Raw genomic sequence first — 25977 nt, 5'->3', positions numbered from 1 at the left:
TGAGGTATTTGCTTCCCACAAGAAATACAATTTTTAACTTTTTCTGACATCGGTCTGAGGCAAAAAAAGTTTCCCCAACGGGGTACTTAGCTTTATAGAAGACTTTGGTGTGAAATTCAAATTCAAAAATCTCAGTAGTCGGCCGACCGGCACTTGCGAACTGCTTCTGCTTCGGGCACCGCGCGGCAAGAAAGACTGAAAACGGCGTTGGTTGCATTATATATACCCTATATACCCCTGGCGCACTGACATCAGGGAAGAAGTGACAGCAACCGACGCCGGACCAAGACTTTGGAATTCCAGCAGACTGCGGGACCGCCTGACGACAGGATAACCCAAGTGTGATGACTGCAGCAGGGTAACACGATGAACATCAGAGTTGATCACTTACATCTGCAGTTGTTGGCTGGTTGCCACCTTCTCCAAAGAAACTGAAAACTATTGAAAGGAATCAACGTCCACAGGTAGTTACTGAAAATAGAGACAATTATGAAGTGCAACCCTTTACTACAGCTGCAGTGCTTCTGTTGAGAGTAGCTGTGTTCATGGACTTGTCTTCTGCACCAGTTGCATCATTTTTCTTTCTGCATAGGAATGCATTGGGATAAGTGGAAATATGCCTTTAAAAAATATCCGAGTATACATTTACATCACTGTTTGTAAGGGGACAATATTCTTATTTATTCACATATAAAAGATATTTAATTTATGTTATTCAGTATGCACTTGAGACGGTGTCTTTATGAATGTTATTTTTGTTTAGTTTTACTTCACAGCATCATCAGACATTCGCGACATTGGCCAACTAGGAGTATTCAATGATTTTATTTATGAAGATATAATTGTTCGGTAAAACAGGCTTTTGATGTTTAATGTTTGACCAGTAGTCATTCAATGAACATTTCATTTGTTGGCTAAACAGAGACCTCCTTCCCTCATGCCACTATCACAGAAATGGCTTTGATGCCAAAGGAGAAATCACATCAGAGGGGTGTCTCTCAAGAAATATAAATATGCTAACTGCAACATTTTACTATACTTCGTTGTCAAAATAAAGTATTTTTTTCCACAACTGACCACATATTTTCCTCAATAAACAGCAATATTCTGATTGAGAAGCTGCCGATTCTCTTTACTACCATGAACAGCATTAAGAGTAGCAAAAGTAGTTGGGCAAAAAAAAAAAAAAAAAAAAAAGCAATATATTAAAGTAAAATAAACTGAAATAGACTACAAACTCCAAATCATACTGTCAGAACTTACTAGTAGCACAACATGCAAGCACTGAACAGCAGTAGTTAAATGACATGATGTCAAGTAAAGACAAAACAATACAGAAATAGCATATAGGAAAGAAAATAAATGCGTGCATACCTTCCATTCCAATTAAAAGTAAGTTAGAAGTTAGAGGTCCCCAGCCTCGTTTTGCCTGTTGTTTACTGATCCAATTCCAGTTAAAGCCCAGAAAATCTACCACAATTTTTCGCCCCACAGTATCATTTAAGGTTTGCTGCAAATACAACCTGGTAAAAAGAAGCAAGGGGCAAATTATAATGCTCTCACAGATGGGAAGTGAACACAAACAGGAGCAATAAAACATTAAGCATCCTCTTCAACAATATGCCAATCTGACTTGAAATAAATATGCTCAAAATGGCATCTAGGTTTTTGCTAGCCAAATTAGGGATACTCCCAGAAATGTTTAAAAGCCACACTCCGTACATGTGCACTTGGAGCAGTACCTGGGACCTGTGCACGCATGTCCTTTATAAACCTACCTTTGGAGCCAGATAAGCACGCACACACAAGCGCGCACGCACACACACAAGCACACACACACCAAATATTTTAGAAAAGTGCAACTGTTATTAACTTAAAACTGCAGAAGTTTGCGTGCAGTCACTGCTGCCATCATAACTCAAGGGATCTCTGCAGAGACCAAATTCAAAATCTGTCACACGTTTCAGAGCTAATCCCCCAGCACCATGCCGACTGTCACCTCCCAGAAATCTCCACGTTTTGGAATTAGGTGGTCAGACATCTGTTTTTTTTTTTTTTTTTTCCTCTCTCATCCCCAGTGGAAGGCCTGATATAGCTATAAATTAGTCTGCACACTTTAGATGGCCAATACTCTCAAACACATTATGAAATGCTGACAAACCTCTTGCAGTATTCATTACACTAGGGATATGGCTGCCTGCAGCGCTGTACATCCGGCCAGTATACCAAAGTCTTTAGTAAGGAGTTGCGTGCGACGTAGCATGCTAGTGCCATAAATCGACATCTATAAATATGATGTCTGCACATACCCAAGTCAGGACCGACTGCCACAGAAGATAGGGCTGAAAGAATAGAAAGCATTCCAGCTAAACAAGACTATAGAAAAGAGCCTATAGAACAAAGGTGGTGGCTCTACCTGGGAATATGAGAAAAGCCTACACACAGCAATATAACAAACACTAAGTAAACACCTCTACCAAGCTATAAAACCATAAAATCCCAAAAAAACAAGGATAAGGGGGAGGAGAGCAGGTTCGGAATACTGCAACATGGAAGAGAAGGACATCTATGGTTATGGTAAGATTTTACACAACTATTCTATGTCTTTCTATTCTCATGTTGCAGTATTCATTACAGTAGGAAGAGTACCAAAGCTATTAAGCATTCCCTTGGGTGGTTGTGGTGCAGGAGAAGAGTCAAGGAGACTCTGCAGAATAGACCTGACAAAGCCAGCTCTGGATCTGGATATTAAATCCAGTTTGTCATACTTTGAAGGTGTGAAGAGAAGACCAGGTAGCTGCCTCTAAAATGGTGGCATGGTCCAGGCCTTTAGAAAAAGACTGCAGAAGAAGCTGCAGCCCTAGTGGAATGAGCATTTACTTTCGAGGCTAGAAGTTTGCCATGGAAGTCAAGGCAAAAGAAGACTGCTTTTGAGATCCATGAAGCAATGGTTTGTTTAGAGAGACTGCTCTGCCTAGGGCTCTAGGATGAAAGGAGACAAATAGCTGGTCTGATTCTCTAATGTACTTTGTTTTATCTAGGTAGAATCTGAGCTGCCTATGCATATCCAAGAAATGAAGTTTCCTTTCTGAGGAATTCTGAGGATACAGAAAAAAAAAAAAACAGGCATGTTAATGGATTGGTTCAAGGAAAGCTCATTCACTACTTTAGGCATGAATGAAGGATTCTTCTCAAAGAGACTGTCTTTGTGGAAAATGAGGTAAGGTGGAATGGCCATGAGGGCTTGGATTTCTGAGACCCTCCTGGCAGATGTCAAAACTACTAGCAGAATCGTTTTCCAAGTGCAGAACTTACTGGAAGCTGAAAAGGCTGGCTCGAAGGGGGACACAAGTCAATTTTTCTAGTACAAAATTAAGGCCTCAAGGTGGTGGAACTGGTTTCCTAGGAGGTCCAAGATGCAGAACCCCTCTAAGGAACAGTTTAACCTCTAGCCTGGATGCTAAAGGGGAAAACATAGGTAGACAAGCAGAAATAGCAGACAATGTACTTTTACAGAAGAGTAGGATAATCCAGAGTGCAGCAGCTCACACAAATAAGCAAGGACCATAGGTAATGGGACTGCCAATGGGTCCTGCATTTTCTTAGACAACCACCTAGAAAAAGTTTCCACTTTGCAATGCAATTCTTTCTGGTGCTAGGTTTCCTGGCCTCCTGCAGGACTTTGAGCACATCCTCAGAGTATTGGTGGTGAAAAGGGATCAAAAGTTTATCAACCACAGGGTCAAGTTCAGGTTTAGAAGCTGTGGGTATATTAGAGATCCCCAGTCTTGTGCGAATAGATTGAACTTTTGAGGTAATTTGTGGCGATTGCCCCAGGATAGCTTAATTAAAAAAGAGGGAACCAATGTAGTCTTGGCCAAAAGGGGGTCACCAGTAGAATTTTTGATCCGTCTTTCTGAATTTTCAGAAAGACTTTCTGAATTAGAGATACTGGGGGGGGGTATACAAGGTATATCTTTCCCCAACAGAAGTAGAAGGCATCCACTTTCCATGCTTGCAGATGGGGTAAGCCTTGTGCAGAAAAGGTAGTTGTCTGTTCTGGGAGGAGGCAAACAGAACTGCTTTTGGAACACCCCAGTTTGCACAATGTCCAGAAACATCTCCCTATTTAACATCCATTCGTGAGAAGGTGCCATGGTTCTCCTTAAGAGTGTCTGTCAATATATTTTCCGAGGTTGGAATATGAACAGCCAGTAGGTGAAGTAACAGAGATTCCATATGAATTACTAGAGAGCATAGGAGGGTAGAATTTTGTCCCCCCTGCTTTGTTGACATATCATAGCGCAGTCATTGTCTGTGATGACTGTGTGCCTGGTAGCAGAAGCTGCTGAAAGGTTTGTAGAGCCATGAGTAAGGCTCTCATTTCTTTTATGCTGATGTGATCTTGTAGTCTGTTTAAGGACCATATGCCCTGTGCCTTGAGCTGGCTGGAGGGGAGACGCAGCACAGCTCCCCAACCCAGGTATGAGGCGTCTGTGTAGAGATGCTGTACTGGAGTAGGAATTTGTAAGGGAACTCCCTGATTGAGGTGAATTTGAGAGATCCACCAGCAGAGTTCCTTTTTCTAGACATGGCAGAAGAGGAATGGTTGCCTCTAGAAACTGAAGGTGTTGGCACCAGAGATTTTTCATACACCACTGAAATTTCTTCATGTGAAGTTTGGCCAGTGGAAGCATAGGGATCACAGAAGCCATATGCCCTAGAAGCTTTGAGAACTGTCTGGCTGTCGAGGATAAAGAGGGGAAGAAGGGAAAGGAGGTACTGAAGCAAGCTATATTTTTTGTTGGGGGAATGAAGGCAGTCATTAGAACTGTCTGTATCCTGGAACCCATAAAGGTTATGTCCTGGATGGGGGTGAGCTGGATTTTTGCAAATTTAGAGTGAATCTGCAAGTTTCTAGGATGCTGGAGACCAGATGCAGTGTTAAGGAGCGAGAGTCCTTGTGAAGAATAAGGATATCATCTAGATATTAAAAACTCTGAACTCCCAACAGCCTGCGGTGAGCTGTCAGTAGGGCTAAAAACTTTGTAAAGACCCTGGGTGCAGTAGAGAAACCAAAAGGCAAGGCAGCAAATTGAAAGGGAGAGGAGTCTATTGAAAAACGTAGGAATTTTCTGCACTAAGGGTGAATGGGAATAAAGCAACTTTCAAATCCACTGAGGCCATGTAACCCTGAGGTGGGATAAGAGGCAGTAATAAAGACATGCGTAATGGGTGTACCTTCGTTGAAGGTTGAGCGTCGAGCTGGCACCTCGGCGTTCATGAAAAATCTACTGCCAATCATTAGCGGACCGAAGCTCCGCTGTGGCGACCCCTAACTGGGAAAAGCCAAAAGACACAACAATGTCTGTAGAAAAAGCATCTGGAAGGTGGGTACCTTGAGGAACAGATTGAGGTACGGCAGGTCTAAGATTGGTCTCCAGGGACCGTCCATTCTTGGAATCAAACATTCTGGGAGTAGAAACCCTTGCCCATGTGCTCTGGAGGAACTAGCTGAATAGTGCCTTGAATTAAAAAAGTGTTCTTAAAACGGGGATGAATAGTTGAATGAGTTTTTGGTGGTTGTGGTAAACATTGGAAAGCTGGGAGAGCCCACCAAACCAGGAAATATCCATTCTGGATGATTGATATCACCCACTGGTCGGTGGTGATCTTCTGCCAGGAGAGGAGGGATAGAGTGAGGCATAGGGACAGAGGGGCGTGACAAAGCAGCTGGTCTGAGTTACAAGGGAGGGGTTCTGTCTTGATCAGGTTGCCTATGAAAGGAAGGAGTGGAGACTGCAGATGTCCTAGGGGTAAGCATCTTGCCTAGTGTCTCCTTCCCCTAGACTGAGTAGTAGGAGGATTAGACCGCCTCCTAACAAGAGTCTCTTTTGAAGGTAGTTTCTATGGCATCTAGGAACAGGTGAAACTGTTTCAAATTCTGGAGTTCTTAGCTTTCTCCTGTAAGTATTTAAAAAGCTCAGCAGAAGCAGCCCCGAATAATAGAGTTATCTAGGGGGCATCTAACAGCTTAGCCTGAAAATCAGGAGGTAAAGGCTGTAATCTAAGCCATGAATACCTACAAAGGACTGAACCAAATGCAGCGGACTTGGAAGAAGCCTCCACAGCATCGTAACTACACTTGATTGAGTGTCTAGTTACTTGAGAAGCTGTTGAAAGCAGATTAGTGAGTTGAGTCTTGGTAGGGGAGTCAGTAAGATCAGACACCAAAGAGGAAGCCTTGGCTAGAGTGTCTAGTACAAAACGTGCCATGTGAGTCTGAAAATTTAATGCCCTTATGGAGAGGATAGAAGATATACAAATCTTTTTACCTGGTCTATACATAAAAATACTCGCTCTGGCTGTAGGGAAAGTACAGTTGCGTACCTACCATAAATGTAGATGTTAAGAGTGTATTGACTGTTGCAGTCATTACTCTTGGGTTATCCTGCTGGCAGGCTACCCTCAGTCAGCCAGAATTCCAAAGACTAGGTCAGGCGTCAGTTGCAGTCGCCTCTTCCCAGACATCAGTGCGCCAGGGGTATAAAAGATTCAGCAGACACCATTTTCTTCAGTTTTTCTTGCCCCAGATATCAGGTGCCCCCAAATTGGTAGGCTGAAAAATATGCCAATAAAAATGCATGCACAAAAATACCATTTCCTTCATCTACAAGCAAATACACCAAATAGATTGTATAGGATAGAAAAGTGCAGATAAGACTCAGCAAAGACAAGGGGGATGGTGGGTGGGTAACCTGGACTGCAACAGTGAATATACTCTAACATCTACATTTATGGTAGGTACACAACTGCACTATGTTCATTGTGTTTCACTGTTGCAGTCATTACTCTTGGGTTGAATCCCAAAGCCGAGAATGGGTGGCTGGGCTAAAAAGGATTAGGAGAGGCTATGAGGCCCTGCAGGACTGCAATGGCAAAGCCTGCTCTGGACTTGGAGTAAAGAGTTAAGTGGTAGTGCTTTGTGAAGGTGTGCACTGAACTCCAGGTTGCAGCCTCTAAGATATCTTTGGTTGGTACTCCTCTGAGGAAGGCTGCTGAAGTGGCTGCTGCTCTGGTGGAATGAGGCCTAATGGCCTTAGACACTGATTTGCCATGTTGAGAATAGCAGAAACAGATGCAATGGCCTATCCATTTAGAAATAGTCTGTTTTGAGATGGCCTTTACTTGTGATCCTGCAGCATATGACACAAAGTTGCTCAGTCTTTCTGAAAGCTTTAGTTCTGTCCAAGTAGCAGCGCAGCTGCCTATGTATGTCCAAAGAATGCAGAATTTTCTCACCCTTGTTCTGTGGATATGGATAAAAGGTAGGCAAGTGAATGGTTTGGTTGAGGGCCACACTGGACACCACCTTAGGCATAAATGTAGGGTTTGTCCTCAGAGAAACCCTATATTGACGAAAAATGATGAAAGGTTCCACAGCCATGAGTGCTTGTGACTCCGAGACTCGCCTTGCAGAGGTTATTGCTAGGAGCAGAGCAGTTTTCCAGGATAAGAATTTTATATCTGCTGTTGATGCTGGCTCGAAAGTAGGCAGTGTAAGTTTTTCCAAAACATAACGGAGGTCCCAGGCCGGAATTGGTGCTCTCCTTGGAGGCCTAATGTTTTTGGCCCCTCTGAGGTACTGCCTTATTAAAAGGATGAGAAAAGATAGGTGGTTCCACATTGTAATGGGCTGAAATGGCAGAGGCATGAATCTTAACTGATGAGAAAGAAAGGCCTTTGTTCAGCATCTCAGTTAGGTATTGTAAAATCTGAGGGATATTTGGTACACACGTGTCTAGGCCTTGTTCCAAGCACAGAATCTCTTCCATTTCTCTGCATAAGATTTTCTGGCACTGGGCTTCCTGGCCTCCAAGATAACACCCATAACAGCTTTTGAAAGAGGAGTGTTCTGAATGGCTACATTATCCGCCATGCTGCCAGATTTAAGGTCCTGAGTTGGCTGTGCAGGATCTTGTTTTGTTGGGTCAGCAAGTGAGAAGTTTGAGGCAATATCCATGCTGGACCTTGAGACAAGCTCTTCAGGATTGGGTACCAGTGCTGGCATGGCCAGTCTGGTGCAATCAGTATCATTTTTGGCTTCTCGTCTGACCTTTAGGAGTACCCTGGAAGAAGAGGCAGTGGAGGAAAGGCATATACGGTTAGATTTTTCCAGCTGAAGGATAGGGCGTCCACTTTCCATGCTTGCTTGTGATAAATCCTTGTGCAAAATCTCTGCAATTGGCAGTTGTGAGGGGAGGCAAACAGAACTATGTCTGGGCATCCCCATTTCCTTATTATCATGCTGAAGACTTGTAGATCCAGTTTCCATTCGTGGGGATCCATGAGGTTTCTGCTTAGTCTGCCAGAGTACTTGTTTTTCCTGGAAGGAATTGTGCTTGCAGGTGAACTTGAAAAGCCAATGCTGTGTCCCATAAGGTCATTGCTTGTTTGCAGAGGGGGTAGGAATGTGTACCTCCCTGCTTGTTTATGTACCACATGACTGTAGTGTTGTCTGTCTTTATCAGTAACTGTCTTGGATGAAGCAGGTCCTTGAAAGCTGTCAGGGCATTTTGAACAGCTAGCATCTGTTTTTGATTGATATGAAGATGCATCAGGTTTGCAGGCCATGTGCCCTGAATACATTTTCCTGCCATATGGGCCCCCCAGGCATAATCTGATGCATCCGTTGTCAGTGTCTGTCTGGCTGTGGGTAGACAGAATGGCAGACCCTTGTTCTGGTGACAGACTTCTGCCCATCGAAACTCCTGTTGCAGACAGGGAATGAGTGTAATTACTGTCTCCAGGCTGTGGCAATGCTGAGTCCAAACACTTTTTAGATACCATTGTAGTTTCCTCATATGCAGTCTGGCATATGGAATTAGTAGAATGCAGGATGCCATGAAACTCGAGGCCTGCAGGATATTCCTTGCAGATAAGTGGGTTTTTGTTGCCAATTTCTTGAAGTAAGTAGTCAGATGTTTTGTCTGGTGAGAGATAAGTCATCCGGGCAGTTGTATTTAAGCTTGCACCCAAGAATATTATCTCTTGAGAGGGCACTAGTTTTAATTTATTTTCATTTACTGTGTACACTAGGCCAATTAGTAATCTTTTTAGAAATGCCAGATGCTTTAAAAGAATGTCTTTGTTCTCTGCTTGAATTAGGCAGTCGTCCAAGTAGGGATATATTTGAATACCTTTTTGTCTACAAAACGCAAATACTGGTGCCAGGCATTTTGTGAAGACCCTGGGTGCAGTAGATAAGCCAAAGGGCAGTGCAGAGAATTGGTAATGCATTGAGCCAGCTATGAATCTGAGCAATCTTCTGCAAGATAGCCTGATTGGGACATGCAGGTATGCCTCTTTCAGGTCCAAAGTTACGAGCCAAGCCTTCTTTCCCAGCATGGGCAGTAGCTGCTGTACAGTCAACATCTTGAATTTTGGAACTTCCAGAAACGTATTTAGTATAGACAGGTCCAGTATTTGTCTCAAGGTTTTGTCCTTTATGGGTACTAGGAAAAGTCTCGAGTAAAATCCTTGCCCCTGCTCTTGAGGGCCATTCAGCAAGTACCACTACATGTCCATGAGGGCTGTAATTTGTTTTTGTGCCTCTGCCCATTGATTGTGTGGCAGATCTGGCATACCTTCTGACCTTAGTAGAGTGTGAAAATGGAACCTGTAGCCTTGGGACACTATGTTCACGACCCATTTGCCAATTTGATGAAAAAAGTGCTATTTTTCCCCCTAAGGGGGCTGCCAAAAGAAAAGTGCTTGGATCTGGTAGAGGAAAGTCACTGGGAATGTTTCCTGTAAGGCTGTGATTTGTCTTCTCCGCTTTTGGAGGTAGGAGCACCCCACTGTTTAGGCCTGTATGAGCCTTGGGGCCGAGATCTGCCTCTGGGATGCCTGTATCTGCCTCTGTGGCCTGTCTGACACTGGAAAGGACCAATTTTTAGAAGGCCAGTTCCTGCTAAACCTGGGTGGCTGTACCTGTAAGAAATCCTTAACTGTTTGCATGGATTTTGCTTTATCCTCCATTTTTTTCAACACCTCTTCTGCTTTAGTACCAAACAAAGTATCATGCTGTAATGGTGCATCTAATAATTTTGCTTTAACATGAAAGTACAGTTTTGTACCTACCATGAATGTAGATGTTTGAGTGTTCACACTGCTGCAGTCATTACATTTGGGTTATCCTGCCGTCAGGCAGTCCCGCAGTCGGCCTGAGTTCCAAAGTCTTGGTCCGGCGTCGGTTGCAGTCGCTTCTTCCCTGACATCAGTGCACCAGGGGTATACAAGATGAACCAGACGCCAGTTTTTCTTGCCCCAGATGTCAGGTGCCCCCAAGAAGGAAGGCAATACATATTGCTAATCAAATATATACATGTAAAATAAAATAGCTTCAGTTACCAGCAAATACACCCCAAAGGTTGTAAAGGATAGAAAGGTATAGATAAGTCCAGCTAGTTCAGAGGGGATGGAGGGAGGGTAACCTGGACTGCAGCAGTGTGAACATTCGAACATCTACATTTATGGTAGGTACAAAACTGTACTATGTTCATCGTGTTACACGGCTGCAGTCATTACATTTGGGTAGAATCCCAAAGCTGAGGGTGGGTGGCTGGTCTATAAAGAGTTAAGTCTTGGCTATGAGGCCCTGCAGAACTGCAGTGGCAAAGCCTGCTCTGGATTTAGAGCAAAGAGGCAGGTGGTAATGTTTGGTAAAGATGTGCACTGAACTCCAAGTTGCAGCCACCAAAAATTTCCTTGGTAGGTTCTCCTCTGAGAAAGGCTGTTGCCCTGGTGGAATGTGGCCTAATGTTATTTGGGACTATTTTCCATGCTGTGTGTAGCAGTACCGAATACAGTGTCCTATCCATTTGGATATAGTCTGCTTTGAGATGGCCTTACCCTGTGATCCTGCAGCATATACTACAAAAAGTTGCTCAGTTTACCTGAAAGCCTTTGTTTTGTCCAACTAGAAGCGTAGCTGCCTGTCCAAAGAATGCAGAAGTTTCTCCCCTTTATTCAGGGGGTTTGGATAACAGGTTGGCAAATGGATGGTTTGGTTAAGAGACACACTAGATACCACCTTTGGCATAAAGGTAGGGTTTGTCCTTAAAGATACCTTGTCCTGATGAAAAATTATAAAAGGCTCCACTGCCATTACTGCCTGTAGCTCCGAGACTCTTCGTGCTGAAGTTACTGCCAGGAGCAGAACTGTTTTCCATGATAAAAATTTTAGATCGGCTGTATTGGCTGGCTCAAAAGGTGGTAGTGTCAGTTTTTCCAAAACGAAGTTGAGGTCCCAAGTTGGTGTTGTGCTCTCCGGGGCAGTCTTATGTTTTTAGTCCCTCTGAGGTACTGCTTTAACAAGGGATGAGAGAATAAAGGAGGATCCGTGTTGTAATGTGCTGAAATGGCAGAGGCGTGGATCTTAACTGATGAGAAGGATAGGCCTCTGTCCAGAATCTCAGTTAAGAATTGTAAAATCTGAGGAATGTTTGGAACAAGAGGGTCAAGGTTTTGAGCCTGGTTCCAGGCGCAGAATCTTTTCCATTTTTCTGAGTAAGCTTTTCTGGTGCTAGGTCTCCTGACCTCCAAAATGACATCCGTAACAGCTTCAGAGAGGTGTGTTGCATGTTTGACTAATCTATCTGCCATGCAGCCAGGTTTAGGGTTTTGAGCTGACCGTGCAGGATCGGATTGTTTTGTTGAGTCAGAAGGTGTGGAATTAGGCAAAAGTTTTGACTTCTTTTCGTTTACTGTGTACCCTAGAGAAATTAGCAACCTTTTTACAAATGCCAGATGCTGTAGAAGAATGTCCTTTGTCTCTGCTTGAATAAGGCAGTCGTCCAGGTATGGATATATTTTAATTCCTTTTTGTCTGCAAAACGCAATTACTGGTGCCAGGCACTTCGTGAAGACCCTGGGCGCAGTAGATAAGCCAAAGGGCAGTGCAGAGAATTGGTAGTGCATTGTACCAGGTTTGAATCTGAGGTATCTTCTGCAATTTTGTCTGATAGGGACATGCAGGTATGCCTCTGAGGTCCAGAGTAACAAGCCAAGCCTTCTTGCTCAGCATGGGTAGAAGCTGCTGTAATATCAACATTTTGAATTTTGGAATATCCAGTTAAGTATTCAGAATTGAAAGGTCTAGTATGGGTCTTCAGGCCTTCTCCTTTCAGGGGAGCAGGAAGAGTCTTGAGTAAAATCCTTGTCCTTGTTCCTGTTGTGGTACATTTTGAATAACTCATGTCCATGAGGGCTGAAATTTGTTTTTGTGCCAGGTCTGGCATTCTAGCCTTGGTAAAGTATGAAAGTGGAATCTGTAACCTTGAGAGACAATATTCAGGACCCATTTGTCCTGGGTGATTGTTTGCCAGTTTTGAGAAAAAAAGTGCTAGTTTTCCCCCTAAGGGGTCTTCCAAAAGGGACGTACTTGGCGTACGAAGGGGAAAGTCATTGTGACTGTTTCCTGTAAGGTTGAGACTTGTCCTCACCACCTTTTGGGGTTGAGGTGCCCCACTGTCGCTGAATGTTTGAGCCTTGGGGTTGAGATCTGCCCCTTGGGCATCTGTATCTGCCTCTCTGTGGCCTGTCTGACACTGGAAAGGACCAATTCTTTGTTGGCCAATTTCTGCTAAACCGAGGTGGCTGTACCTGTAAGAAATCCTTGACTGTTTGCATAGATTTAGCTTTATCCTCCATTTTCTTTAACACCTGTTCTGCCTTAACACCAAACAAAGCATAATGCTGTAAAGGAGCTACAATAATTTTGCCTTAACATGATCAGGTAAACTTTGTTCTTTTAACCAAGCATGTCTTCGAATCACAGAACCTGTAAGTGCGGCTCTACAAGAGGCCTCTAAAGAATCAAAACCACATTGCAGAGTATGTTTTCCCACCTGTTCAACTACATGCAATAAATCCTGCATTTCTTTACAATCAGGAGCTTCTGAGCTTGCAAGCATTTTCTGTTTTAACTGAGCCATTAAATATTGTTGGTACTTAAGCATGTGAAACTGGCAATTTAAAGCTCTTACTGCTAAAGTTGCAGAAGTGTATACTTTCTTCCCCCATCTATCCAAAGCTCTGGAATCTCTGTCAGATGGTACTGGATTTTTTGCAATCGAAGCCTTAACCCCTTTTGGGCCCTGGGAAATAGTTTCTGGATCACAGAAGGGTTTTTGTAAAGAAACTTGCGAGAGTCAGGGACTCTTAATACCAATCTGGCTTGGCTGGAGCAGGGGGCAAAGAGTCAGGAGATAAACTGGATTAAGAGAACACATCATCCACAATATCTAGCACAGGCGGAATAGCCAGGGGCCTGTGCTGAGGCAATAAGAGGAAATCCCTGAGCCTTTTCTTGGATTCCGAGTAATCCTGACTTTCCCAATGGAAATGCTCCCTCATGGTAAGTAAAGTTTCGCCAAAAGAATAATCCTCAGGAGGAGAGGCTGAAGGGATAGATTCTTCAGCATCAGAGTCCCCATAGGGGGTGTAGAGAGTATCCCTGGTCTGAAGAGGAATCAGAGGAAATGGAAACCTGATCAGAGGAGTCATAGCCTGTATCCTGCCTAGGTCTCTTCTCAGGAGGGGGATGGGCTGAAGTGATAGATTCTTCAGCATCAGAGTCCTCATAGGGGGGTAGAGAGTATCCCTGGTCTGAAGAGTAATCAGAGGAAATGGAAACCTGATCAGTAGAGTCATGGTCTGTATCCTGCCTAGGCCTTTTCTCAGCAGGGGGATGGGAACCCCTGATTAGAGTAATGAGGTCTTCGGCCATTTTTAGCATCCGTTTCTTAGGCATGGAGGACTGTCCAGGAGAATGCTGTACTTGTTTCTTTGTCTTTAATGGTACCTTTATCTTGGCTGTTGTCTTAATGGTAAGTTGTGAAGGTCTGAAAACACCCTCAGAAGCCGATGCCTGCTCAGCGGCTCCAGACCCATCTGAGGGATTAGTTTCCATAGGCCCAATACCTTGAGTTTCCAGAGGCCTAGATGTCTCCACGTGGGAGTCAGGAGCGGCCTGTGGCTCTGAGGTAGCGGGCGCCAGGGGCTGCGAAGGCGCCTCAATGAGAACCGGTGACTGGCCTAGAAGAGGTTTCGGCATCTGTTTTGGACCTCGGATGCCTGTCTTTATCCTTGTCTTTGCGTTTTTTCGGTACTGAAGTAGTCGGCTGATCCGACGGCATCGTATAATTGAACCTTCGGCCAAAGTAGTGCAAAACAAAATCAAAACGTCTTTTTATAGTGAGTTTGTTAAATCTAGCACAAAACCAACAACTAGTGACGTCGTGATCAGGGCCTAGGCATGGAATACAGTAAGAGTGGAAGTCCTTATGAGGTATTTGCTTCCCACAAGAAATACAATTATTAACTTTTTCTGACATCAGTCTGAGGCAAGAAAAAAAAGTTTCCCCAATGGGGTACTTAGCTTTATTGAAGACTTCGGATCTGAAATTCGACTTCGAAAATCTCAGGAGTCGGCCGACTGGCACTTGCGAACTGCTTCTGCTTCGGGCACCGCGCGGCAAGAAAGACAGAAGAAAATGGCGTCGGGTGCATCTTATATACCCCTGGCGCACTGACGTCAGGGAAGAAGTGACAGCAACAGACGCCGGACCAAGACTTTGGAACTCAGGCCAACTGCGGGACCGCCTGATGGCAGGATAACCCAAATGTAATGACTGCAGCAGTGTAACACGAAGAACATCAGGCAGATTCTGTTCCTTTAACAAAGCATGCCTTCTAATAACAGAACCTGTAACAGCAGCCCTGCAAGAGGCCTCCAGTGAATCATAACCACATTGCAAAGTATGCTTTCCCACTTGTTCAGTCGGATGCAATAAATCCTGCAATTCCTTGTTCTCTGAACGTTCAGTATTTGTCAACAATTTCTGTTTAAGCAGTGACATTAAATATTGCTGGTATTTAAGCATATGAAACTGACAATTTAAAGCCCTTACAGCCAGGGTAGCAGAAGTGTAGACTTTTCCCCATCTGTCTAGAGCCCTAGAATCCCTATCAGAGGGGACAGGGATTTTTGCAGTGGAAGCTTTGACCCCTTGGGTCCCTGAGATATAGTTTCTGGGTCAGCAGTGGGGTTTTAATATAGGAATTTATGAGAATCCGGGACCCTATAGTATCTGTCTGGCTTAACAGGTGCAAGGTGTAGAGAGTCAGGGGACAGGCCGGACTCTGAAGATACACCTACAATGTCTAGAACAGGTGGAATAGCAAGGGGTCTGTGCTGAGGAAGTAACTAAGTCTCTGAGCCTTTTCTTAGATTCAGAATAATCTTGGCTCTTCCAATGGAAATGCTTCCTCATGGTATGCAGGGTTTCTCCAAAAGAATAATCCTCAGGAGGAGAGGCTGAAGGAATGGATTCTTCAGCATGAGAATCCTCATAGGAAAGCATGGAGTAATCCTGTTCAGAAGAGGAATCCGAGGAAATAGAAACATGATCAGAATAATCACACACTGTCTCTTGCCTAGGCCTATTATCAGGAGGGGGATGGGAGCCCCTGATCAAAGTAATTAGGTCTTCGGCCATTTTGAGCATCTGTTTTTTAGGCATGGAAGTCTGAGCAGGAGAATGCTGTACTTGTTTCTTTGTCTTTAGAGCTGCTTTAGTCTTTGAATCTGAAGATGGCTCAATATATATATATATATATATATATATATATATATATATATATATATATATATATATATATATATATATATATATAGTTATGTAGGTCTGAAGACACCCTCAGAAGCCGATGCCTGCTCAGCGGCTCCGGACCCATCTGAGGGAATGATTTCAGAGTGTCCAATACCTTGAGTATCCAGAGACCCAGTCGGCTCCACGTGGGAGTCGGAAGCAGCCTGTGGCGCAGAGATAACGGGCGCCAAGGGCTGCGAAAGCACCTCACTGAGAACCGGCGACTGGCCTAGCAGAGCCCTCGTCGGTTTTGGACCGCTGATGCCTATCCTTTTCCTTGTGTTTTTTGTAAACTCCCGTTGTCGGCTGGTCCGACGGCATTATATAATTAAATCTTCGGCCAAAGTAATGAAATGCAAAATCGAACCAACGCTTTAGTGCGTTTGTTAAATCTAGCACAAAACCGACAGCTAGCAACATTGTGATCAGGGCCTAGGCAAGGAATACAGTAAGAGTGAAAATCCTTTGGAGGTATTTGCTTCCTACAATAGAATTGTTAACTTTTTCTGACATCGGTCTGAAGCAAAAAAAAAAAAAAAAAAAAAAAAAGTTTCCCCGATGGGGTACGTAGCTTTAATGAAGACTTCGGTTCTGAAATTCAGATTTGAATATCTCAGGAGTCTGCCAACCGGCACTTGCGACCTACTTTTGCTTCGGGCACTGCGCAGCAAGAAAGACTGAAGAATATGGCGTCTGCTGCATCTTTTATACCCCTGGTGCACTGACGTCAGGGAAGAGGCGACAGCAACCGACGCTGGACCTAGACTTTGGAATTCTGGCCGACTGAGGGTAGCCTGCCAGCAGGATAACCCAAGAGTAATGACTGCAACAGTGAAACACGATGAACATCTAGTAATGCAAGTAGCCTGCTTTGAAGTGGAGGTATCTTCTGTAAGATTCCCTCATTGGGATATGCAGGTAAGCCTCTTAAATCTAGAGCTGCCAACCAGGCATCTTTGCCTAGCATAGGAATTAACTGATGGAGGCAGCATCTTGCATTCTGGAATGTCCAGAAAGGTGTTTAGAGTAGACAAGTCCAGAAATGAATGCCATGATTTGTCTTTTCTGGGTACCAGGAAAAAAGAAGTCTTGAATAGAAACCTTGTCCCTTTTCCTCTTCTGGTACTGGTTGAATAGCCCCCATGCTCATGAGGGAAAGTACTTGTTTCTGGGCCTCTGCCCACTGATTTGGGGGCAGGTCTGGCCATCCGTTTGGAATTGGCAGCGTGAGGAAATGAAATCTATATCCCTGGGATACTATATTTAAAACCCATTTGTCCCGGGTTATAAGTTGCCAGTTTCTTGCATGAAGAGCCAGTTTTCCCCCAGCAAAAGGGCGGCTAAAAGGTAAGTGCTTGGTAAGTGTAAAGGGAAGTCATGGAGTCTGTTTACCATAGGGAGGTACATTGTTGTTTCCAGATTTGGAGGTGGAGGCACCCCATTGTTTTGTTCTAAAAGTTCCTTGTGACTGAAACCTGGAGCCTTTGGAATGTCTTGATTTGACTTGAGCGGCTCTCGAGGGGACTGGAAAGGACCAGTTCTTAGTAGGCCAGTGCCTACTAAATCTTGGAGGTTGCACTTGTAAGAAATCTTTCACAGTTTGCATAGATTTAGCTTTATCTTCCATCTTTTTTTAACACTTCTTTAGTCTCATTACCAAAGAGACAGTCCTGTTGTAAAGGAGCATTCAACAATTTTGCTTTAACATGGTCAGGCAGAGTTTGCTCTTTGAGCCAAGCATGCCTTCTTAGCACAGATCCAGTTACAGCAGCCCTGCAAGAGGCCACCAAGGAATCAAAACCACACTGCAAAGTATGATTTCCAACTTGTTCAGCTGAATGAAATAAATCCTGCAAACCTATTTTCCACACAAAGATTAACAATTTTCTGTTTTAGTCCCATGACATGCTGTTGATATTTAAGCATATGAAATGGACAGTTTAAAGCCCTGATTACCAAGGTTGCAGACGTGTAAACCTCCTTACCAGGATTTTTAGCAGTAGAGGCCTTAATGCCCTTGGGACCCTGAGAAATGGTTTCAGGATCAGCAATAGGATTTTTGAAAAGGAACTTGTGGGAGTCAGGAACCCTGTAGTATCTGTCTGGCTTACAAGGAGCCGGAGGCAGAGAATCAGGAGTCGTACTAGATTCTGAAAAATCATCAACAATGTCTAGAACAGGAGGTATACCCAAAGGCCTATGCTGAGGAAGGAGAAAACCCCCAAGTCTCTCTAGATTCAGAGAAATCCTGACTTTCCCAGTGGAAATGTTCCCGTATGTGAAGTTTCCCCAAAAGAAAAGTCCTCAGGGGGAGAAGCAGAAGGAATGGAATCTTCTGCATCACAGTCCTCATAAGTAGGAATAGACAAATCCTGTTCATTAGAAGAGTCAGAAAAACAGAACCCTGTTCAGAAGATTCATAATCAAGGTCTTGCCTAGGCCTCTTAGGAGGGGGCTGGCTACCACTGATCAGATTAAATTAAATCTTCAGCCATTTTGATCATTTGTTTTTTTTTTTTAGGCATAGGGGCCTGCACATGTGGCCCAGGCATTGTTTTTTTAGACAGATTTAGATTTTGGCCTTCGTTTTGAAGATGGCGTTGGTCTAATATACAAGTGTGTAGGCCTGAGAATACTCTCAGAAGGCGGTGCCTGCATAGTGGCTCCAGACCCATCTAAGGTAGAGACATCCGCGGGTTCCATAATTGAAGCATTGCGCAGCATACTCGAATGGGTCTCAGAGGCCTGCGAATCAGAAGTAGTGGGTATCAGGGGCTGCGAAAGTGCCTCACTGAGTACCAGCGACTGGTTTAAGAGAAGCGACGTAGTCAGTTTTGGACCTAGACTGTCTCGGTCTTTTTCTTTGCTAACCGACGACATTTCTGGATAATTAAATCTTGAGCCAAAATATTTAGAAGCAAAAATATACAGACGTTTAATCATGAGTGGATTAAATTTAGCACAAAACTGACAGCAAGGCACGTTGTGGTCAGGGCCTAAGCAAGGAATACAGAACAAATGAAAATCCTTATGAGGTATTTGTTTCCCACAAGTAATGCAATTATTTACTTTTACTAACATCGGTAAGGAGCAGGAAAAAGTTTCCCCAATGGGATACTTAGCTTTTAGTTGAAGACTTCGGTTCTGAAACTCTAAAACGAAAATTTCAGGAGTCTGCAGACCTGCACTTGCGAACTGCTTCTGCTTCGGGCACCATGCGGCTGCATGTTTTATACCCCTGATGACCCGACGTGATGGAAGAAGGGACAGCAACCAACGCAGGACTCAACACTTTTCAGGCCGACAGAGCAATCTGCCAGCACATTACCCAAATGTAAGGACTGCAACAGAGAAACATGAAGAACATCTTGAAGCATGTCCTATGAGAATAGGTGTCTAAAAGGAATTAAGATCCCATCACCCACAGAGTCAGGTTGAGAGTTGGCAGTTGTGATGTATTAGGGTTCCCTTGCCCTATGTGAGTAGATCCATCCACTTGTGATGATTGTCCCTGGCCAAGTGCAGGAGAAGGGTAACCAATGCTGCCTTGGCAAAAAAGGGAGTCACCAGCAAGAATTTTGGTTGGTCCGGTAAAATTTTCAGTAGGAACTTTTGAAGAAAAGGCAGGGGGGGGGTGCATACAAAAACATCCCCTTCCATGAAAAGGAGTGTGTCTACCTTCCAGGCCAAGGGGTGTAGGACCCTGGCAAAGAATTTTGGAAGCTGTCCGTTCATGGGGAAGGCAAAAAGATCTTGAGGCATACCCCACATAAAGGATCAGGTCCAAAAACACATCCCTGTGCAACATCCATTCATGACATGGGGTTGTGGACCTGCTTATAGAGTCTGCCACCACATTCCGAGCTGAAGGGAGGTAAACTGCTTGGAGAGACTTGGCTTTGTAAAGCCAATTCCCAGGCATGCAGGGCTAGTTCATGTAAGTAAGACTTGGGTCCTCCCTGCTTGTTGATGTACCAAAGGACCATGGTGTTGTCTGTGAACCACCTCAATGTCCCTAGCATTAGCATGGATTTGAAGACATGTAGGGTAAAAATGAGGGGCCTCATGTCTTTGATATTGACATGTTCCTTTGTTTGGGGGTCTAAAAATCCCCGACTATCCAAGACTGTAGGGTCGCACCCAAGCCTGTGTCGGAGGCGTCTCTGTACAACTCCTGAGAGGGCAGGGGTGGCTGGAGGTGGAAACCTGGATTTTTGGTCACCAGTCCAGCTCCTTTCTTATGAATGGTGTAAGTGGAATCAAGAAATCCAGGGGTGGGAGTGCTGCACCCAGACTATCTTTAGGAACTCTGAATCTTCATGTATGACTGGGCTCATGGAAGCATTGGGATTGTAGATGCCATGAACCCCAAGATGTGTAGGAATTCCCTGGCAGCCAGATTGTATGGGTAAAACGCTCTGGAAATAAGTAGTCAGGAAAGTACAGTTGTGTACACTTACCATAAATGTAGATGTTAAGAGTGTATTCACTGTTGCACTCATTACATTTGGGTAATCCTGCTGGCAGGTTGCCCTTAGCCGGCCTGAATTCCAAAGTCTTGGGTCCTGAGTCGGCTGCTGTCGCTCCTTCCCTGACGTCAGGGGTATAAAAGCAGCCGATGCCATTTTCTTCAGTTTTTCTTGCCCCAGATGTCAAGTGCCCTCAAAAAGGGTAGCCAAACTTTACGTATATATTCAGAAATACATCAATATAAATTTTACCTTCATCTATAAGCAAATACATCACATAGGTAGTATAAATCAGAGAAGGAAAGATAAGATCCAAAAGAAAAAAGGGGGAAGACGGGTGGGTAACCTGGACTGCAACAGCGAATACGCTCAAACATCTACATTTATGGTAAGTGTACACAACTGTACTATGTTCTTCGTGTTTCACTGCTGCAGTCATTACATTTGGGTAGAATCCCAACGCTATGGTTGGGAGGCTGGAACTAGACAGCGGTAGGAGCGGCTATGAGGCCCTGCAGAAATGCAGTGGCAAAGCCTGCCCTGGATTTAGAGTAGAGTGGCAGTTGATAATGCTTTCTAAAGGTGTGCACTGAACTCCAGGTAGCCGCCTCTAAAAAGTTTGTGGTAGGTACTCCCCTGAGAGAGGCTGCCGAGGTGGCTGCAGATCTGATGGAATGAGGCCCAACACCCTTAGGCACTGGCTTGCCATGGTGTAAGTAGCAGAAACTAATGCAGTGGCCTAACCACTTAGAAATAGACCGCTTTGAGATGGGCTTTCCTTGTGATCCTGCAGCATATGCCACTAGTAATTGCTCTGTTTTCCTGAAAGCTTTGGTTCTGTCCAAGTAGAATCTAAGCTGTCTGTGTACGTCCAAAGAATGCATAATTCTCTTCCCCCCCCTTGTTCTGTGGATTTGGGTAAAAGGTAGGCAGATGGATGGCTTGGTTAAGAGCCACATTGGACACTACTTTAGGTATAAAAGTTGGGTTTGTCCTCAAGGGGACTCTGGATGAAAAACGATGAAAGGTTCCACAGCCATGAGCGCCTGCAGCTCTGAACCTCGTCTTGCAGAAGTAATTGCTAAGAGCAGAACTGTTTTCCAAGATAAAAACTTCATATCAGCTGTAGCAGCTGGCTCAAAAGGAGGCAGGGTGAGCTTTTCCAAGACATAGTTGAGGTCCCATGCAGGTATTGGTAGTCTTCTTAGGGGCCTTAAATTTTTGGCTCCTCTGAGGTACTGCCTTAATAAAGGGCGAGAAAAACGTGGTGGCTCTATTGTAATGAGCAGAAATGGCAGAGGCATGAATTTTAATAGATTAAAAAGATAGGCCTTTGTCCAGCATCTCAGTTAAGTATTGCAAAGTCTGAGGAATATTTGGTACTACTGTATTGGTTCCTTGTGCCTGGTTCCAGGCACAGAATTGACTTTCTAGTACTAGGCCTTCTGGCTTCCAGAATGACATCCATCACAGTTTTACTGAGAGGTGTTTTTTGTATGTCTACATTATCCGCCATGCTGCCAAGTTTAATGTCCTGAGTTGGCTGTGCATGCGATTGTTTTGCTGGGACAGTAGTCGAGGTAAAGTCCAAGCTGGATATCGAGATAAGTCCTTTACTATTGGATACCAGTATTGGCGTGGCCAGTCTGGGGCAATCAGTGTCATCTTTGGTTTCTCCTGTCTGACCTTTAGGAGTACCTTGGGGAGGAGAGCAGTGGAGGAAAGGCATATACAGACAGGTTTTTCCAGCTGAAAAATAGAGCATCCACTTTCCATGCTTGTCTGTGATAAGTCCTTGCACAGAATCTTTTTAGTTGGTAAGGCAACTAGATCTATGTCCAGGCATCCCCATTTCCTTGTTATGCTGAAGACTTGTGGATCCAGCTTCCACTCGTGGGGATCCATGATGTTTCTGCTTAGTTCGTCTGCCAGAGTATTTTCCTTTCCTGGCAGGAATTGTGCCTGCAGATTTACTTGGCAAGTCAAAGCTGTATCCCACAAGGTCACGGCTAGTCTGTAAAGGGAGCAAGAATGTGTGCCCCCCTGCTTGTTTATATACCACATGACCGTGGTGTTGTCTGTCTATCAGTAGTTGTCCCGGATGAAGTAGGTCCTTGAAGGCTGTCAGGGCATTTTGAACAGCTAACATCTCTTTTTGATTGATATGTAGATACATTTGGTTTGAGGCCCATGTGCCCTGAATGCCTGTTCCTGCCATGTGGGTTCCTCCAGCATAATCTGATGCATCAGTCATTAGTGTCTGCCAGGCTGGAGGTAATGTGAATGGCTGTCCCTTGTTCTGGTGACAAGCCTTTGCCCACCATCGAAACTCCTGTTGTAGGCAAGGAATGAGAGTAATAACCGTTTCCAGGCTGTGGCAATGTTGAGTCCAACACGTTTTAGGTACCACTGAAGTTCCCTCATATGCAGTCTTGCATATGGAATTAGTAGGATGCAGGATGCCATTAAGTCTGCAGGATTTTTCTTACAGATAACTGGTCCTTTGTTGCCAGCATTATGAAATAGGTAGTCAGTTGCCTTTGTTTGTCTGGTGTGAGATAAGCCATCTGGGCAGTTGTATTCAAGCTTGCACTCAGTAAAGGTTACCTCTTGTGAGGGTACTAGTTTTGATTTCTTTTTGTTGACCGTGTACCCTAAAGCATGATAGAAGTCTTTTCACAATCGCCAGATGCTGAAGAATGTCTTTGTCCTCTGCTTGAATGAGACAGTCATCCAAGTAAGGATACATTTGTATTCCGCTGTCTGCAGAATGCAATTACTGGTGCCAGGCACTTTGTAAAGACCCTGGGGCACAGTAGAGAAGCCAAAGAGCAGTGCAGAGAACTGGTAATGCATTGAACCAGCCTTGAATCTTGGGTATCATCTGCATGATTGTCTGATTAAAACTAAAAGAGGTATACCTGCATGTTCCAAAGTCACAAGCCAAGCCTTCTTGCCTAGCATGGGCAGAAGTTGCTGTAGAGTCAACATTTTGAATTTTGTTATATCCAGAAATGTATTTAGAATAGAGTATAGGTCTCCAGGTCTTGTCCTTTCTTGGTACCAAGAACAGTCTTTAATAGAATCCTTGTTCCTGCTCTTGCTCTGGTACTTGTTGAATGGCCCTCATGTCCATGAGGGATGAGACTTGCTTTTGTGCCTCTGCCCATTGATGTTTTGGCAGGTCTGGCCAACCGTTTGTCCTTGGCATGGTATGGAAATGAAACTTGTAGACCTGTGACACTGTCTAGGACCCGTTTGTCCTGGGTTATTATGTGCCAGTTTTGAGAATAAAGTGTTAGTTTTCCCCCTAAAGGTGCTGCCAGAAGATAAGTGCTTGGTGCAGGCAGGGGGAAGTCATTGGGACTGTTTCCTGTATGGTTGTGATTCGTCTTCTCCACTTTTGGAGGTACAAGCACCCCATTGTTTAGACCTGTACGAACCTTGGGGCTGGGATCTGCCTCTTGGGCGTCTGTATTTGCCCCTATGTGGTCTGTCTGACACTGGAAAGGACCAATTCTTTGTAGGCCAGTGTCTGCTAAATCTTGGAGACTGAACCTGTAAGAAATCCGTAACCGTTTGCATACATTTAGCTTTGTCCTCCATTTTCTTTAACACCTCTTCAGCTTTAACAACAAACAAAGTATCATGCTGTAATGGGGCATCTAATAATTTTGCTTTGACATGATCAGGCAGACTTTGTTCCTTTAACCAAGCATGCCTCCTGATGACAGAACCCGTAACAGCGGCTCTGCAGGAGGCCTCCAAAGAATCAAAACCACATTGCAAAGTATGCTTTCCTACTTGTTCAGCTGCATGCAATAAATCCTGCATTTCTTTGTTTTCTGCACATTAAGAATTTGTCAACATTTTCTGTTTAAGCACTGACATAATATATTGCTGATATTTGAGCATATGAAACTGACCATTTAAAATCCTTATAGCCAAGATAGCAGAAGTGTAAATCTTTTTTCCCCATCTGTCCAATGCCTTAGATTCCCTGTCAGAGGGGGTAGGGTTTTTTGCAGCGGAGCCTTGACCCCTTTGATACTCAGAGATGGTTTCTGGGTCAGCAGCAGAGTTTTTGAAAAGGAATTTATGAGAGTCAGGAACCCTGTAGTACCTGTCCGGCTAAACAGGAGCTGTAGGTAAGGAGTCAAGGGTCAGACTGGACTCTGAAAATACAACAATGTCTAACACAAGTGGAATAGCTAGGGGCCTGTGTTGTGGTAGTAAAAGGAAGTCTGAGCCTTTTCTTAGATTCTGAAAAATCTTGGCTCTCCCAGTGGAAATGCTCCCTCATGGTATGCAAGGTTTCCCCAAAAGAGTAATCTTCAGGAGGAGAGGCTGAAGGGATAGATTCTTCAGCATCAGGATTCTGATCAGAAGAGGAACCAGATGAAATGGAAACTTTATCTGAAGATTCATATTCTGTCTCTTGCCTAGGCCTTTTATCAGGTGGGGGTTGGGAACCCCTGATCAAAGTAAGTCTTCGGACATTTTGAGCATCTGTTTTTTGGGCATGGAGGCCTGTCCATGAGGCTGTTGTACTAGTTTGTCTTTAAGGGTGCTTTAGTCTTTGCCTCTGAAGCTGAAGTCGTTTTAATGCATAATTGAGTTGGTCTGAAAACACCCTCAGAAGCAGATGCCTGCTCAGCGGCTCCGGACCCATCTAAGGGAATAGTCTCCTAAGGTCCAATACCTTGAGCCTCCAGCGGTCTAGGCGACTCCACATGGGAGTCTGTAGCAGCCTGCGGGTCTAATGTAGCTGATGTCAGGGGCTGCGAAGACGCCTCACTGAGAACCGGCGAACCATTGACTGGCTTAGAAGAAGCCTCATCGTCTGTTTTGGACCTCGGATGCCTGTCCTTTTCTTTGCGTTTCTTGTGAATTCCGGTAGTCTGATGGCTATCAGACGATATTGTATAATTAAATCTTCTGCCAAAATAGTGTAATGCAAAATCGTACCAATGCTTAATAGTGCGTTGGTTAAATCTAGCACAAAACCGACAACTAACAACGTCGTGGTCAGGGCCTAGGCAAGGAATACAGTAAAGATGAATATAGTCCAATTCCACCCACAGGGGCAAGTAGAATTATAAATGAAAAAGTAACCACAAAGAACACTTCACCGCCCAATGAAGAGCAAAAAAACGTTTATTCCATCACAAATACGACCAAGCGCTTTCACCAGTAATCTGGCTTCTTCAGAGTCATTATTTAAAATTCCCCATCAGTTTTTAAACCGTAGATTTCACACCCATTGGATAAAACACCAGCCACCCTTCAATTAATTATGTATATCTCTTAAAAACACAGTCTATGTCCTGTTGAACATAGAATTTCTACAATATCATAAAAATATACAAAGAAATGTAAATAAATAAATACAATCAAACATAAATGCTGTTACTGTTGTATTAACATAATGTCAAAATGCTCAACTACTTATCATGCAAATGTGGTGAGTTTTGAACACTACACCTGTCAAATTTTAAAATTTTAAATTTGCTGGGATCTCAATTTCAGCAGTGGTTTAAGTGAGATATTGCCGTTCAATCCAGGATGCCTACATGCATCTAATCTGATTTGCCATTCAGTCTCCAATGCCCCCACCTTACTAGATACATCACCTCCCTGTTCATAATCTACAACACGTCCTATAATAAAAAAACACAAACTTTTTAAAATTTGTGCACTTAGTACTGTGCAGATACAATGCATTGTGTGCGTCACCCTTACTATTAGATCTCACATGTTCTGCAACCCTGTCACGCAGCCTCCTTATAGTC

General features: G+C 44.0%; 1 protein-coding gene across 1 annotated transcript in view; it reads right to left on the bottom strand.

Annotated features, from left to right (window-relative positions):
* The window catches only part of HIF1AN (hypoxia inducible factor 1 subunit alpha inhibitor), a 1008741-nt gene that overhangs the window by 830561 nt on the left and 152203 nt on the right, over window positions 1–25977 (bottom strand). Inside the window, exon 2 of the mRNA XM_044056484.1 lies at window positions 1375–1523. Coding sequence (XP_043912419.1) covers window positions 1375–1523 — 149 coding nt within the window. The remainder of the gene's footprint in view (window positions 1–1374; window positions 1524–25977) is intronic.

This window comes from Protopterus annectens, chromosome 14.part0 (genome assembly GCF_019279795.1).
Source record: "Protopterus annectens isolate FY-2018-M chromosome 14.part0, PAN1.0, whole genome shotgun sequence".
Classification (NCBI taxonomy): domain Eukaryota; kingdom Metazoa; phylum Chordata; order Ceratodontiformes; family Protopteridae; genus Protopterus; species Protopterus annectens.
Note: the sequence above shows the minus strand (reverse complement) of the source record. Positions and strands in the feature narration are given on the sequence as shown.